Genomic DNA, 16,465 nt, shown 5'->3' with positions numbered 1-16,465 from the left:
ATAATTCTGGTAGATATTACAAAAACACCTGAAGATAATCAAGTCCAAATAAGGGATTTGTAGGATTTCTTGTTATACTTTATTGAGATATCACAAATCTACCTTCGACTTCTCACGCATACGTGCAGCCTTTAAATAAATATTAGCTTTAAGGACCACAGAATACCTAGACCCTCCCTCAGAGAAAACTGGGTTTCCCTCCACTAAAGGCCGGGAAGTCACCTGCTAGAAGAATAAAGAAATTCATTCATCACATGAAAGTCATCAGACCTCTGTTCTCCAGGCTTCTGTGAGTGAAGTTATAAGTACTTATCAGCAGGACTTGCAAAAACACACAAACCCTTATGTGAATGAACGAACGTTTAATTTCCAAGTGCGGCTTATTACTCTAGAGTCTCCAATTCTACCATGGGTCTGGACGGCATTCTGTATATAAATTCATGTGTGGCCAGTATCCTAAAGAAATCCCAACTGGCAAAAGCAGGGGCCAGCCATGGGAGAGGCTTGAAAAAGATTTTTATAGACACACTCACTCCCTCGTTGGCATTTAGGAATCTTGAAGAAACTGAAAGAAAACAGAGTGTAATTGAGGGGGCCCTCTGCCCTGTTTAGCTGGGTTCACATACCCAACATGAAATAATAATGCCTTCATCTTTCTGTCTTATAATAAGCAACCTTGGCGTCAGTTCACTGGCCGGTGAAAACCACAAACAGTGGGTAAGGAAGATCCGAATACCAGAAAAAGCTAAGCGATCCCTGCGACCTTTACATGATTATGTCCGTGCTAATGTGTAGAAGACAGAAACCCAAACTCTTTCTCTCTGAAGAAACCAGTTTTTAAAAATGTATCCATCACTAACAAGGGAATCTTGGGCACTGAACGTGGGAGGGATGCCCAGCGCGGGGGAGAAGGTGGAACTGGCTTATTCTGGATAAGCAGTCTGTATTTGCAGTTCGGGTTCCTTCTCAATCTATACTGGCCTCTTAGTCTCTTCACAAAGGGAACAGGATAAGGCTCCAGAAAGGAGTATACCCTATCAGGATTAAAGATGTTATATTTGCTTCTTAAAATGACTTTTTGGAAAAGTCAACTCCCAAAAGGGCTGGAAGGGAGGAGGGGTGGCTGGGAGCGTTTAATCCTCTACTAGAATATATACTTTGTTACCTGTAGAGTAACAGGGAGGTGCCAAACCTGAGTTTGCCTTCGTTAATGAAAAGGCATTGTATGAAGAAGAAGGAGGAAGAGGAGAAGAAGGGGAAGAGGAAGAGGAGGAGGAGGAGAGGGAGGAGGAAAAGGAGGGGGAGGAGGATGTTGGGAGGAGGAAGAGTGGAGGAGAAGGGTAGGGGAGGAAGAGGAAGAAGGAGGAGGAGGAAGAGAAGGAAAATTTGCAAAAGAAAATGAACCTGATCAGAAAGGATGAATACCCAACTTTTGTAGCAACATGGACGGGACTGGAAGAGATTATGCTGAGCGAAATAAGTCAAGCAGAGAGAGTCAAGTATCATATGGTTTCACTTATTTGTGGAGCATAAGAAATAACACAGAGGACATGGGGAGATGGAGAGGAGAAGGGAGTTGAGGGAAATTGGAAGGGGAGATGAACCATAAGAGACTATGGACTCTGAAAAACAACCTGAGAGTTTTGAAGGGGCAGGGGGTGGGAGGTTGGGGAACAGGTGGTGGGTAATAGAGAGGGCATGTATTGCATGGAGCACTGGGTGTGGTGCAAAAACAATGAATACTGTCACGCTGAAAACAAACAAACAAACAAATAAATAAATAAAAGAAAAAAAAAAGAAAATGAACCTGATATAAGGAACGCAGTGAGTGGTAGTTCAGGAACTCCCAACTTGAGCTGGGTGGGAGGGTGGAACTTGTGAGTCTACCTGAGGAAAGCACCGAAGGGAGAAGAACAGAGTCTGGGTGTCCCCCTCTCATTCTGCAGACCATCCATTCTCTCCGCAGCAGAGAGATCTGCAGGCAGCTTTTCAGGTTTCAGATGTGAGGTCAACACTGGAAAGATGGTGTGGAATGAACGCATGCTCTGAAGCAGGCATCTCAACAATTAAAAATAAGTTTTACCTGAGCGTAACTCCTCCTCAGTGTTCCAGCGTCTCACCATTTAGGACCTATCCTTTCCTTAACAGACTCACACTAGGGGTCCCTGTATCTATAGAGACTGGACTCCTATTGTGTAGCTACTGAACATTTTATGTTATAATGTCTTTAAAACCTGTTTTCACACTCCTTGATTACCCTGAAATAAGTCCTGATTATGAAATTGACATATTTGAGATGGTTCTTCCCCTTGCGAAGCTAGAAGTCAACCAGGATCAGACAGAAGAAGGCTCCAGGTGCAGACACTTGGAAAGCGAGGGGGCCATGCCAGCTCATGCCCCACGTGCTGTTCATGAACTCCTCACGTGTGGTTCCTCAGCACAAAGCAGATCCGGATTTGTGTGGGGCAGCACCTACACCCCTTGTCCCCTCTGGGGTCCTCAGTCATTGGTGGGTTTCAGAAAACACACGTGTGAGCAACGAGCGATGTGAATCTCTATGTTCAAGAAGCTCCACGAGTGATTCTGGGTCTTAGGCCTGAGCAGGAACTCAGGTCCAAGCCCTGGTCTGTAAGAATCCGAAAGCTGTTTGCCAGTATCATTTTTTTTTAAAGATTTTATTTATTTATTTGATAGAGAGAGATCACAAGTAGGCAGAGAGGCAGGCAGAGAGAGAGAGAGAGGGAAGCAGGCTCCCTGCTGAGCAGAGAGCCCGATGTGGGACTCGATCCCAGGACCCTGAGATCATGACCTGAGCCAAAGGCAGCGGCTTAACCCACTGAGCCACCCAGGTGCCCCGCCAGTATCATTTTGTTGCATTTCCTGATCACGTTACCATGGACTGAAGTAAAGGTTCTATGTAAACCTCTAGCTTTGTGAGCTCTTATGGTTTAATGTCATACATTCCTCAAATGATACAGAATACACAGTTAGGGCAGCATGGGTGGGAACGTGGACCACACACATACATAGGGACAGGATTATGTATTAAGTTCACTTGGGAAAGGCGAATGTCATGGGCAAATTAAATAATATTGGGATACTTGGGTGGCTCATCTGTTAAGCATCTGCCTCCAGCTCAGGTCCTGATCCCAGAGTCTTAGAATCAAGCCCTGCATCGGGGTCCCTGTTCAGTGGGGAGTCTGCTTTTCCCTCTACTCTCCCTCTGTTCTTTATCTCTCTCTCTCAAATAAATAAATAAATAAATAAATCTATCTTTTAAAAATTAAATAATATTAAATACATTAAAAAATTGATTTAAATAATAGTAGTCAACAGGATTAGCACAGACATGCACTGTCCCGTGAAATTTACAAATCTCTGTGCTCATTTACTCCTTATAAACAGCAATCCTATGAGGGAGGCATTCTTTTCATCCCGGACTTTTAGAAGAACAAGCTGATGCATAAAGAAGTTGGAAAACAAGTCCAAGTTCACATACCTAGCTAAGTGGCATGAACTGAGACCCAGGCAGAGCTTCAAGTTTAAAAGAGCCCTTGCTTTTAACCCGGACATCAAACTGCTTCTCGTCTCTGAACTGGAACTGAGGTAGAATCTGCCAATAAGCTAATAATTTAAAGGTATTTCCAGGCTTATAATAAACAATAGTAAATAGTCAAGTGGATGTCAATGCCTGTCTTCTGGGATTTCTACCACTCCCAAATTAAAAGCCAAACCTCTATTTCCACTAAGTGAGGATTTCATCCGTGCAAATACCCTGCCCGCCTTAGGGACTGGGTGTGCAGAGTGCAGACTGTCCCCGCCTTAGGGACTGGGTGTGCAGAGTGCAGACTGTCCCCGCCTTAGGGACTGGGTGTGCAGAGTGCAGACTGTCCCCGCCTTAGGGACTGGGTGTGCAGAGTGCAGACTGTCCCCGCTCCACGAAAGCCCACAGGTGCTGCCTGATAAGTGCAGCCTATTACACTCAGAACAGGCCTTGGAGAGCACTCTGGGCAGTCCTGATCTCCAGAGAGGTAATGTGTGTCTTAGGATCCTGATCAGGAGGAACTTGCCCAGCCTGTTAAAGTTCATGTTTTCACGTCTGTGGCATGGGAAATGGGTGACCTCAGAGTCTCCCCTAACACACAGCTACGTGCTGCTTCAAATCTCTCGGAAACCCTTAGCCAACCTCATTTATTCATTCTGACTGCTGGCTCCCCCGCTCTGGCTCTGAGAAGGCCCCTGATTTGGAAGCTGTCTTCCCACCAGACAGATCCGTTTATGGTCCTACAAGGTTAAGCATGATACATGTGTTTGGGGGAAAATGGAGACGTGCATTAAGAAGAAACATTACTTTTTGATCCTGGCAGGAGAGCATACATAATCTCTTCTAAAGCCTGTGAAAGACTTCATTTTACACATGAAATTGTGTGAAATTGCCCTGTACTGCCCTGAACATGGTTTTTGAGAATAATCAGCCTCAAGACAAGCTGCCCTGCGCTGGGGAGGGCCTCCAGCAACAAAGAATAAATTGTAAGCAAATGTAATCTGTGTAAAGTTACGGGCAACAAACAACAAACAACATCTCATTGATACAGCGCCTGTTCGGGACAGATCCTACCCCTTACAACGGTATATCATTAAGAATAAGGTCCCAGGGGCGCCTGGGTGGCTCAGTGGGTTAAAGCCTCTGCCTTCGGCTCAGGTCATGGTCTCAGGGTCCTGGGATCGAGCCCCGCATCGGGCTCTCTGCTCCGCGGGGAACCTGCCTCCTTCTCTCTCTCTGCCTGCCTCTCTGTCTAGTTGTGATTTCTCTCTGTCAAATAAATAAATTATTAAAAAAAAAAAGAAATTAAGACATACATGTGTTTTAATGGTGCAGAAGGGTTTTTCTCTCTGTGTATTGTAAAACTTTCTTTCCGCAGCCTGGTGTCAAAATCCATGCCCAGTGGGAATGAGGAAGCCACCCCAAAATTTTAAAGTGTCTTCAAAACTAAACCAAAGTGCGTTTTTAGCTATTTCAGAATATGCCTAAATGACCAAAAGTGTCCCTCGGGGTCCTGGGTTTGCTCTATAAAAGTCCACAAAGCCCTGCTGAGAATTTTAAGGCAAAGTTGGACTTGATTATATGAGAACAGAAAATATGAGATTCAGCCAGCAAAGTTCACCATTTAAAGTGCCCTACTACTCAAGCATAATGAGTACATCACCTATAAAAATTTTAGAAGAAAGGTCTCATGCACATTATGAGGAAATTGTTGACGTCTTATGATGGGTCATCTTAGCCTTGTTATTAAATGACAGCAATCATTAAAATGCCAAACGTATTTTGACAGAATTCACTTTATAAAATGTCAGCAAGTCTGTGTTTTTATTAGTTTGTTCCAAATCAATTTAGAAATTTCAATAGAATGCTTGTAAGTATTCCCCAAGCAATGTCCAGTCCTGACTTTCTGCACAAAAAAATATTACAAATTAATCAGATTTTCAGATTTCTGCATAATGGCTTTGCACATTTATTGCTTAATTCTATTATAAAATTCTGTTATGATTGACACATCGCAGTGGAGATAGAAGTCAATTGAATAATATGTAGCAGTCAATTTTATTTGTAGCTTAATGTGCTGAAATATTTTTTCCACATTTCCATTATTTATAAGTCTGTCCCTTTGGAGAATATATAGAAGAATTTGTTTTAAATGAGCCAATAATACCTTCTTTAAAATTTATAAGCGTGACAGAATCGTATCTTTTTTTCTGTGCCGTCCACGGCCTGCCAGTAAACAGGGTTTGAATTGTCTCCCACTTGCTATTCATAGGACAAACATCAGGAAAGAGGATCTCGTTAAGGGTGGCTTGGAATTGGATTTCAACCACCAAGAAAACAAAAGCTACTGAGTCAAGCCCCTCAAAAATTGCAGCCAGATCCATTTATTTATTTTTTGCTTACCTATTCATCTGTTTATGGTTCCTGCCGCTGTGTTATCTGCTCCCGTCTGTCCGGAAAACAGAGCACACCGCCACACACAGAGAAACTACTCCGTTTGAAGAGGATGTGAAAGACTTGCCATTTTGGTGGGAGTTCATTCTTTGTGCTTTGGCAGCCAACAGGATTCTGGCACAGGCAGGAAGCTGTGATCCATACACAGCACAGCGGGGATCCCCGGAGTTAGGGTGTTATTCCTACTGTTTCATTTAGCACCCAGGAAACTGGCTTCAGGACATCCCTGTGCTGTCCAGGGTATCACCTAAGGTGGATTGGAAAAGGCCATCTCTAAGAAAACACATTCATATGAGTTGGTATCTGCAATGGGTACAGAGAAAAGGCTTCCAAGGCTCTGCAGTCATATTAAGGGATAATACAGATGTACTTGGTCATGTCTGAGATCTCGTGTTCTCTGGCTTTGGGAAATTAGATTAGCTATTGCCCGCCTGTGCATAAAGGATGCGGTTTCCCACCCACACAGGGCACTGGGATATGCGGTGCAAACCAACGGATCATGCAAGCCTGTTAGTGCGACTGATGATGGTGTCACTTCCCCTCCCTGCCCCAGCCTTCTCCCTCCCTGGATGACTGGCAATCCTGAATATCCATTAGCATAATTTATGCAGTTGACAAGTGATTTGAGCACTGCAGCTATTGATAAACCACTCTGGCATGTCATCTGTACCTTAATGTTATGTGACATCACAGGAAAATGGGGTCATGGGCAGTTCCCGGGCCGGATCTTCTATTAAAGGGAACACTTCTCTTTTGAATTCCAGGGGCCAGAGGAAACCCGGCTCTATCAGACCCAGGCACTCCTGACCAACACCAGGCCAGTCAGAACCACCCCCCTTTCCCAGTTGGGCCGCAGGTCAGTATCTCTCGACTGCTTTTCCATTAGGCTTCATTTAGGATGGTTTAACCATATAAATAACCGAATAAATAGTAATGAGTTAAATCCAATCAACTCCAACAGAGCAAACATGGTGATAAATTTTTGTGTGGGAAACTGTATGACTGCATTATTTATTAAACACCATCAAGGAAAAAAAAAGTGTTTGCAGAACTCCTCTCTTTTTAAAGGCAATGTTGGTTTTAATCATTTGGAAACTTTTTTTTTTCATCTTCTTATAACCTACTTACCAGTGTGCCGTTGGTTACCATGCAGTTTTCAAGAAAGTAAAACTTTAATGACTGGGGTGTGAAGAAAATTAAGTTATTTCAACCTTACTGGAACCATTTTTGAAATACAGGATGTGATTTAATATAAAAAAGTTAATGCAATTTTAATGCACGTTCAGCTTATTGGGTTTGACAATACTGTACATCACATACAGCTCTTGCATTAATAAAGAAATACATTCATTATTTTTTAAATTCCAATATTTGTTTTTTGCTGCCTGGTATAGTTATATGGAGGTGTAGAACACAATTATGAGAGCTGGGCCCTTGGCCGTTGTTGTAGCTCTGGAATTTAGTGGGAAGCTTTCAGAGTTCACCTGCTTTTATGGGAGAAGAGGCAGCTATGGGAACCCATCTCTCCCCTTTGCAGTCATTGTTATTCCTGCAAATTTATCACTTTCAGTCCTTTGAGGGCTCACCAATTCAAGATTTGGAAACCCACATGTAGGGCTTGGGTTGGTCTTCCCTTTTGTTCCAGTAGCCACCAAGTCTCCCTGTGGTCTCAGGTCCTAACGTCCATCTCAGAGCATGGATGCCTTGGTGCTCAAGGACAGAAAGGCTGGGGAGGGGTCTGCTCGTCTATGGAAGCCCAGAGAAGGCTCTACTGGGACCCCTGGAAGCCAGAATCTCCTGGCTATGCCTTTTCTAAAAATTCCATGCTTGTAACAGTGTGTGTATGTGCGTGCATGCGTGTGCATGTGTGTGAACATACCAGGGGTGACAAAGTCATGCCTCCAGGTCAGGTAAGTGTGTGACAGACCCAGACAGTGAAACATGGTTGGCACCTTGACAAGCTGGAGAATGCATGCCCTGCTTCCACCCCAAGAATTCAATTTAAAAAAATACTACATACCAACCCCCCAAATCTCTAACCTGCGTGGTCTGAGAACCAGCCATTTGCCCCCCTCTTATCATGATATTGCTGTGGGCAGTGATAGGAAATCAGTGGTCTGAGGACCAGTTTATGACTTTTGTGTTTACTCTCGGAAAATATGTTGGTTTTGTGCTTTAGGGCAGCTTTATTTATTTATTTTTTCCTAAAGAGAGGCAGTTACTTTTTGTGAATGTAATAGACTTTAACAAACAGGGGCTAGGCCCTGGGAGACTGGAGTGGTCTAAAACCAGGCTGCATCTGGTGTCCCAGGGCTTCTGCAGAGGCCTCACCAGAGGGAGCCATGAGGGGAGGCTGTCGGCAGCAGCCAGAGAACGGGCTCAGCCCTCCTCCCCTCCTTCTGCAAATAGAGCAGCCCCACTTCCTCTGAATCACTTCCATGCATGACAGGGCATGGCCAGAAAGGGGTGAGCCATGGGTTCTGGAGGAGCCTGCCTTGGCATGACCCCACCCTCCCACGCCCACCAGATATGGGGTTCTGGGCACATTACTAATCCCTCTGTATCTCACGGGGAGGACAATTGCAGTAACACACACACGGCAATATTAGAATAGTGCCTGCCTATAACTCACTGGACTTTGTATTATGCCTGTATTTAATTACTTGTTACTTTATATAATCATGCTGCATCAAAAACAAAAAAAAGTTGCCACCCCTCCATAAGAGTTTTCTCTTGGTTCCTCCAGAAGAAAAATGGATGTGGCATTATCTGTCACGTGGTTCCCAAAAGAGAGTAGTGAGGGTCCCAGATAGAGGACTGTAAGACCAATGACCCTTCCGGTCACGTGGCCTGCTCAGCACAGAAATACTGCCTACGTCATTCCACATCCCAGTGAAGAGCCCACATCCAGGCTCAAATACGCCTGTGCCCACAGCGCACACCGGCGGCACTGCCTTTCCACTTTGAGCAATGGCTATTGGACGAAGGGTGGACAAAAACCCGCATTTCTGATCTTGTATGAACTGAACAAAAGGATGTTAGAGTAATAGCAAAAGCCATATTCAAAAGCTTTTCCAACTTATCCACATCAAATGCCAACACATTTGTGTTCCTGTGCTTTTTTCAGAACTGTTAGTATACAGACAATTTTACCATTTTAATGATTTCATTGTCACTGTTGAATGATTATCCAGTTTATTTTGTGTATTCTCATATTATAAACATTTTCTGTTTTTCTAAAGAGGCGGCCATAAAGATCCACTCTAAAGACCATGTAATATCTTGTCAGGTTTAGTACTGTAACAAAGTATTTTTCAACATTTAAATATTTTTAAATGTAATGCATGTTTTTATGCATTTGTTTTTTGTCTTTTTGAATGGTATCTTTGGGCTACATCCCAGGAGTATATTCTGAGTCAAGAGGGATTGAATATTTTGCAGCTCTTGATATAGATTTCCAAATTGCTTTCCAAAAGGCTTACAGTTGTGTGTACGTCCTAAACCCACATAATGGAGACACTAGAGACCTACCAGCATGTCGTAACTATTTTACGTCATTTTTGCTAACTTAATAAATAAAAAATAGTATTTTATTGCTACTTTTGAGCCAAAACAAAACAAAACCCTTTAATGCCAATGAGTTCTTTCTGGAACAAGAAAGAACAAATTAGCAGAGAATTTCAAATATGTAAGGTTAAGATCAAATGGAAATTTATTAGAAGAATAATATATAAGTGTAAGGTATTACTTTTAAAGGTATTCGAGTTCCTCAAAAGAAATCCAAACCAAATGAAGTTTGCCAAGGAAATAAATGAAATGTGATTTCAATTTTTTTTTTTTTCCTACTGGTTCGTTCTGGAACAGAGCATGTGTGTTTACTCCTTGTTCAGGAAATTTTGGACCCTGCTAGAACTAGACCCTGAGAAGAAAATGCTCTGAAAAGCCACGTCTTGGTTCTACTGGAAAGTGAGCTAAGATTATGTTTCCTTGCAGCCACTTCTGACAGCACAACAGTTAGCCTCGGCTGTCGCTGGCGTGATGCCGGGAGCCTCGCCAGCCCTCAACCAGCCCATCCTCATCCCCTTCAATATGGCCGGACAGCTAGGAGGACAACAAGGACTGGTCCTCACGTTGCCTACCGCGAATCTCACCAACATCCAAGGGCTGGTAGCAGCCGCTGCAGCCGGAGGCATAATGACTCTACCATTGCAAAATCTACAAGGTAACCCCTTGTCTCCTTGCGCCATGTAGGGCTCTATCCACTGCCTGTTGTACTCTGCAGAGCTCACATGCCCTCGGCTGGTGAATGTGGTTCAGAGCTGCCCCCATTTTCAAGGGACATGGAAGGCTTGTGTAGGAAGCAAAGTTGCAAGTTGTGTGTGAATCCCTGGCTTGCTCAAGCTTTGTCAGTCCTGCAAATCATCAGAAACTTAGATTCCATAATCCGTAAAATTATGGTGTTGTTATTTGAGGACCCAGATTATGATTTCGTGACTTCTTCAGTGTAGCCATCTGCACAGAAAGGTCATACGTGATTTGTTTGTGTGAGAAATGGTTGGAACATCTCCAATACAAGGTAGCATTTGGAAGTCTTAATTACTGTTCTCTTGCTAAGTATTTTTAGTTTTAATTATTAAACAGAAATGTATTATTTGGGATCATACTTTATAATGAGAAAAACAGACTTGTAGATTGGGCCTTTATATTATGTGGGCATTTAGTAAGAGCCGGCTCATTTAACTCTGGAAGGATATTTCTTTTGGTTTTACAAAGGGTTTCACTTTTCTAGGAAAGATTTGCTAACACTGTTTGATAGACTGATTTACAAAAGATTCTGTAGAAGGAAGAATTTTATGGTGAAAAATGGCCTGAATATGATAGGATTAGGATGCTTAACAAAGAGAAATGAATTTGTTTGGGGCTGCTCAAAGGTGTTTGTTTTCCCCATTGATAAGAATGTTAGCAATTAGAAAGAAATTTTTCTGCTTGCTTGCCTTTTTTTTTTTTTTCCCCCAGAGTGAGTTCAGTGGGTTAAGTTATCAGAGTAACAACTTGAAGCACTTTTTGTAGTTGGTCAAATGTCATCAGCCCAAAGAAACAAACCATAGAAGAACTGGTTAATTCTCAACCCAACACACACCGTATGTTCTAATATCCCACCTATTGCTGCCACTTCTTGACTTTCCCTTTAATGTTTAAAACGAAGTCTCTCTCATACCATTAAACTGTGCCAAGAAGCCCGCCATTCATAAATCATGCATGCCCAGGACACGCTAATGCACAAACTTTACTTGTTTAAAATTTGAGAGTGCCTGGAAGCCAGGATCCCAAGATTAAGCAAATAAGGCAGGAATAAACAAGGTGAAAGCAGAAGTAACAAAATGTAGGGAGAGGCTTTCTAATGCAGGTGGATGATGAAATCTTAATGAAGAAATGGGCATTATCAAAATGCAACCTTCCATTTGCAACATCTGTGCTTATGGGAATATTGAATATTATAAATAAACATAAGCTCACAGAGCTCCTAGGTCATGAATTAATCTTGCTTGGTTAAAATAGATGCCAAAGTCAGAGTCCAAAAAATCAAGCTTGTTGTATCTTTATTATGGTTTGGTGTTCTTAGGATTTTATTACCTGGTTATTTTAAGGGCTCAAAGTTAGTGACTGTGGACTAATGTGGAATGTGGGCTTCCATTTAGATTTTCTCTTTTCCTTAAATATCAAATTTTGGAGTGCTTATAGTTTGGAATTTGGTTCTTTGGGGCACTTTTGGTTTCAGAAAAGAAATCCTAAGATTTGTGTCCTGAATGAGTCGGTTCAATAAGAGTTCTGACTCTTTTTACTGCTTGGTGCTTCTTACACGATTTTCTTAATGGTCTCATCTTCAGAAGTGTGTTGATTGGAGCTGATGGTCAAGCTCTTGTCTACTGCACAAACACAAGGAAACATGTCTCCCTTTGTCATCTCAGTGACGTTGGAAGGCAGGTAGTAAGGTCGTTAAAATAAAACACCTCCTGGTTGCAAGTCAGCCTGTTATAAGGAAACCTTCCTCATCAGTCTTAACACTCAAGTCTCTCCTCCAACACTTTGTTCTTTAATAACCTTGTGAGTGAATCCCTGTTCCCAAGTCACTGTTAGGATCCACATAAATTCCCATGCAGTACTGTTGGGCCTTCCTCTTCCTTTCATATCGTCCCACATGATTTCTGGGCCACCCAGAACTCACTAGTTTGAGAAGTAACCAACTGTCCTGGTTTGCTGGTGACTGGGGCTTTTCTGGGGACAAATGACTTTCACTGTTGGAATCAGGATAGTCCTGGGCAAACAAGAAGGAGTTGGTCATCCTGCCAGAAGTCCAGGGCCAATAACAATGAGAATCAGTTAAATGTCTCGAATCTCCACAGTGCCCAAGGTGGGTGTTCACCACCAGAAGGGCAATGGCAGTTGGCTACCTTGTCAGCCAGCATCTAACCCAAGGGTGATCTCACCCCCCTTTAAGAAATCTACTATAGTCCTTGGCAATCCATCAGCAGTGTCTATGGTTTGTGTGGTTTTCCAGGTTATATCACAGAAGGTGGTGGGACTCCAGGGATGGTAGCTGGCTGGCTGGCAGTCCATCTGCCAGAGTCCTGGTTGACTTTGAGACTGAGCCAATCCTAGACATAATCCAGTCTCAGGCTCTTTTGAGGATGGCAACCTAGCTCATGGGCTATGATACCCCAGAGGAAGTCCTTACACACATTTGTGTCATTGACAGGGTAGAATGCTCCGCCCTCCCCATGGCCCACCTTAGACAAGGAGCACATTAGCCTCCAAGGCCTTTAAGAGTCTTGAAACCACCGGTAAGTCTCCCCAACACTAATTAACACCACACCGTCTTGGGTGGTTTTTTAAAAGAGCTGTGATCCATCAATGTGAGGGGGAAGGACTTAAGTGTTAAACCCCTGCTCTGAAATAGAACCTGTTTCCAACCTGTGCACTTGGCCCTGGATGGTTCCCCCTTTCTTCGTTGTGAAATGTTAAGGTTTATTCATGAAAGAAGCCTGCCAGCTGGAATTATCTCTGACTTTCCTCCAACCTTCCTGCTCAGACCTTCAGCCTGTCCATGCTTCTAGCTCAAAAGCAACAAATTTGCTACAAAAGAAAAGTGCTGACATCGGTGTCACCGTAGTTTGGCATTCAGGGATAAGTTTTCAAGTATCTTCTTTACTAAAGGGATTGGGAGCTGGTTCATTTACGTTCACTGTCAAGTAAGATGGAATTGCTCTCAGACCCTCAGAGGCCATGATTCATGCATGTATTTTAATGAGCACTAATGACATCATGTTACACTGAGCAGATTTTCTCTGCTCAGGCAGCAGGGGTCCTATCACTGTCTCCTCCTCTGAGCGTACTTCCTGCCAGCCAGTATCAGCCCCTCATGCGAGCTTATTAGAAATGCAGGCTCATGGAACAGAATCTGCATTTTAAAAGAGTCCCAGGAGATTCCTACTTACATGACAGTTTAAGGAAGCCTGGTCTAGGGACCTTTTCCAAAATCCATTTGGCAACTCCCCTACTATCTCCAGCAGTCTGCCCAGATTCTGAGCATCTTAGGGTGATGGGAGCCGTGTGCTTGTGAGGAGTGCCCTTGTTAACTTTCCAGCTCTAACTCACCAAACCTGGCCTCTAATGAGGAGAAGGACTGAAAGGAATAACTTATTTGGGAATTAACTCATTGCTCCTGTTAGGACATTTCACGTCCCCAAGACCAAGAGGCGTTCTCTTACACAATTAAAGCATGGTTAAAGCTCTTGCTCTGAGATTTTATCCAACAAAAGCTTGCATTGCTAAAAAAGAGATCTGTAGGAAACCCATCTGCATAGCCTGGGGATTGTTTCCCCTTTCTCCTCAGATCCTTCCAGGCAGGAAAGAGAGCACACCTATGCCATCAAAGAAGGACTTTTCTTCAAAATCCATAGTCTCTCATGGTTCATCTCCCCTTCTAGTTTCCCTCAACTCCCTCTCCTCTCCATCTCCCCATGTCCTCCATGTTATTTGTTATGCTCCACAAATAAGTGAGACCATATGATACTTGACTCTCTCTGCTTGACTTATTTCGCTCAGCATAATTTCTTCCAGTCCCGTCCATGTTGCTACAAAAGTTGGGGATTCATCCTTTCTGATGGAGGCATAATACTCCATTGTGTATATGTACCACATCTTCCTTATCCATTCATCCGTTGAAGGGCATCTTGGTTCTTTCCACAGTTTGGCGACCGTAGCCATTGCTGCAATAAACATTGGGGTACAGATGGCCCTTCTTTTCACTACATCTGTATCTTTGGGGTAAATACCCAGCAGTGCAATTGCAGGGTCATAGGGAAGCTCTATTCTTAATTGAAGGGGCGGGGTGGGGGTGGTGGGTAATAGGGAGGGCACATACTGCATGGAGCACTGGGTGTGATGCCAAAACAATGAACACTGTTATGCTGTAAATAAACAAATAAACGAAAAAAAAGGGGGGGGGGCTTTTCTTGTAAGGAAATGGCTGGGAATTAGGAGATAGAAATCTTGCAGAATCCCAGGAACACCTTACGGCCCAGCCTCAGGGGCCCTGGACATGAGGTTTGGGGATCAGAGGACCCAGTGAGATTAGAGATTAGACAATAGGGATTAGGGTTTGGGGATCAGAGAATCCAGTGAACCACCAAGTTGCAGTCTGTCTCATTCCCTCTGTGTAGACAGACCTGTACCCCTACTTCTAACTTGTCTCCACTCTTCCCTGCACCTCCATGTGACTCTTCTCTACTGTGTTGGTTGACTTATGACTAGCCCCTAATTTTAGTTCACTCATATTCCATTCTGTCTTCTTGGAGTACATGCATCTTCCCAACCCATGTACTTCTTAGGAACACTCCATTGCTATCTCTAGCATCTCTGTCTTTCTCTCCATCTCCATGTCTATCAATAGCTCAAACTCACCAACATTCCAATTCCTGGTGGGGTGAGGTTTTGCATTCTAGGCTATCTTGTAGGTCATTAGCCAGACTAGAGATTGACTGCCCTGTGTGGAAATATGCATTCCTGTCCAGTCAGGTGTAATGTGGGTGGAAGGGGAAGCTGGGTTGGTGTGAAATGGAGCATGCGCAACATGCTGAAGAGAAACACTAGGGCCTTCCTCATCAGTAGAAGGGCACCGAGGGAGAAGGCTAGGTATTGGCCTGTCTGCTGAGATTACCATACAGACCAGGAGGCCCTCCTATGTGCTTGGGCAGAGATGGAGAACAGCTCTGAACTCAGAGATGCCACGGGTGGGATCTAGGTTCTGAATAATTTAGGGGAAGTCTGTGGAAGTTCCGGCTGGGATTCAAGCCTGGATGTACCCTAAACTCAGATGAGACCTAGGAATGATCTACTCCTCAACACTCTGTGTCCTTGCATGAAATAGATACAGTTTTGCATTCTCTCCACTCTCCTTTGAGAGCCCTGCCCCATGCCAAGCACCTCCCACCATCACCACTCTGGGTCCTTCCATCACTGTGTCCTTTGTCTGTCCTCTGCTCACAGGGATTCAGTCTCAGGAGACTATCAGCGAACCCACACCAGTGAGAGGAGATGCATGATGACTATGAAGCTTCAAGAAGGAAAATGACTCAGGAAGCTCTGTCACATACTTTATGAACTTTGTTAAAAGTCAGGCTTCCATTTACTTATCATTTTGACACACAAATGGCAGTGTTAAAAATATAATTTGCATTTGTCCTAGTGTGGGAACTAGATTATTATTTGATGTGGCAGAATAAAGTTCCTATGATGGAATTCATACAAATAGGTTGTGTTTTCTGCTTTTTTTCAATTGAGGCAGAAAATGTAGTCAAATAGAACCTCCAAACAAGTGACAAGCAGCAGAAGGGTTAATGGGACAGCAGAGGTGGGTCTACGTCTAGGACAGATGATTCAAGTTAGTGACTTGTTCTCATTGCACAGGCTGAGAGATAACCCACTAATCACTGTGGGCAACATAAATGGAGAATATAAATGTGCTACGTAGGAGATTTATATCAAAGTGTGAACATTCCAGTTCAGTCAAGCATAACATTTAAATTAATGACCAAAAATACATTAGAGAGAGCTGCGTAACCTGAACATGGAAAAGCAATTAGGTTCAAGGCAAGTTGAAAAATCAAGACCAAGGGTGGTTTTCCTGCTCTTTGTGCTGGCAGGAAACCAGCCCTGGTTTTCTCTCACTCTCCAAATTAAAGCTTGTTCAGGGTAAAGTATGTGGGATGCTTTTGGTTTCAGGAATTTCATGTGCGAGTCACATCACAGTTCCTTTTTGTTTGTTTTGTTGGTATTTGTTGTTTGAATTGAGGCATCATTTACATACAAAAAATGCATGGATCTTGGGGGTATAGCTCAATGGATCTTGATAATTGTGTATACCCATGCAATCTCCGCCTACCACAGTCAATACAAAAGACATTT

General features: G+C 43.4%; 1 protein-coding gene across 1 annotated transcript in view; it reads left to right on the top strand.

Annotated features, from left to right (window-relative positions):
• The window catches only part of POU6F2 (POU class 6 homeobox 2), a 389,523-nt gene that overhangs the window by 126,742 nt on the left and 246,316 nt on the right, over nt 1-16,465 (top strand). Inside the window, exons 3-4 of the mRNA XM_046020899.1 lie at nt 6,763-6,854; nt 9,992-10,220. Of these exons, the coding sequence (XP_045876855.1) occupies nt 6,763-6,854; nt 9,992-10,220 (321 nt within the window). The remainder of the gene's footprint in view (nt 1-6,762; nt 6,855-9,991; nt 10,221-16,465) is intronic.

Source organism: Meles meles, chromosome 10 (genome assembly GCF_922984935.1).
Source record: "Meles meles chromosome 10, mMelMel3.1 paternal haplotype, whole genome shotgun sequence".
Lineage (NCBI taxonomy): Eukaryota > Metazoa > Chordata > Mammalia > Carnivora > Mustelidae > Meles > Meles meles.
Note: the sequence above shows the minus strand (reverse complement) of the source record. Positions and strands in the feature narration are given on the sequence as shown.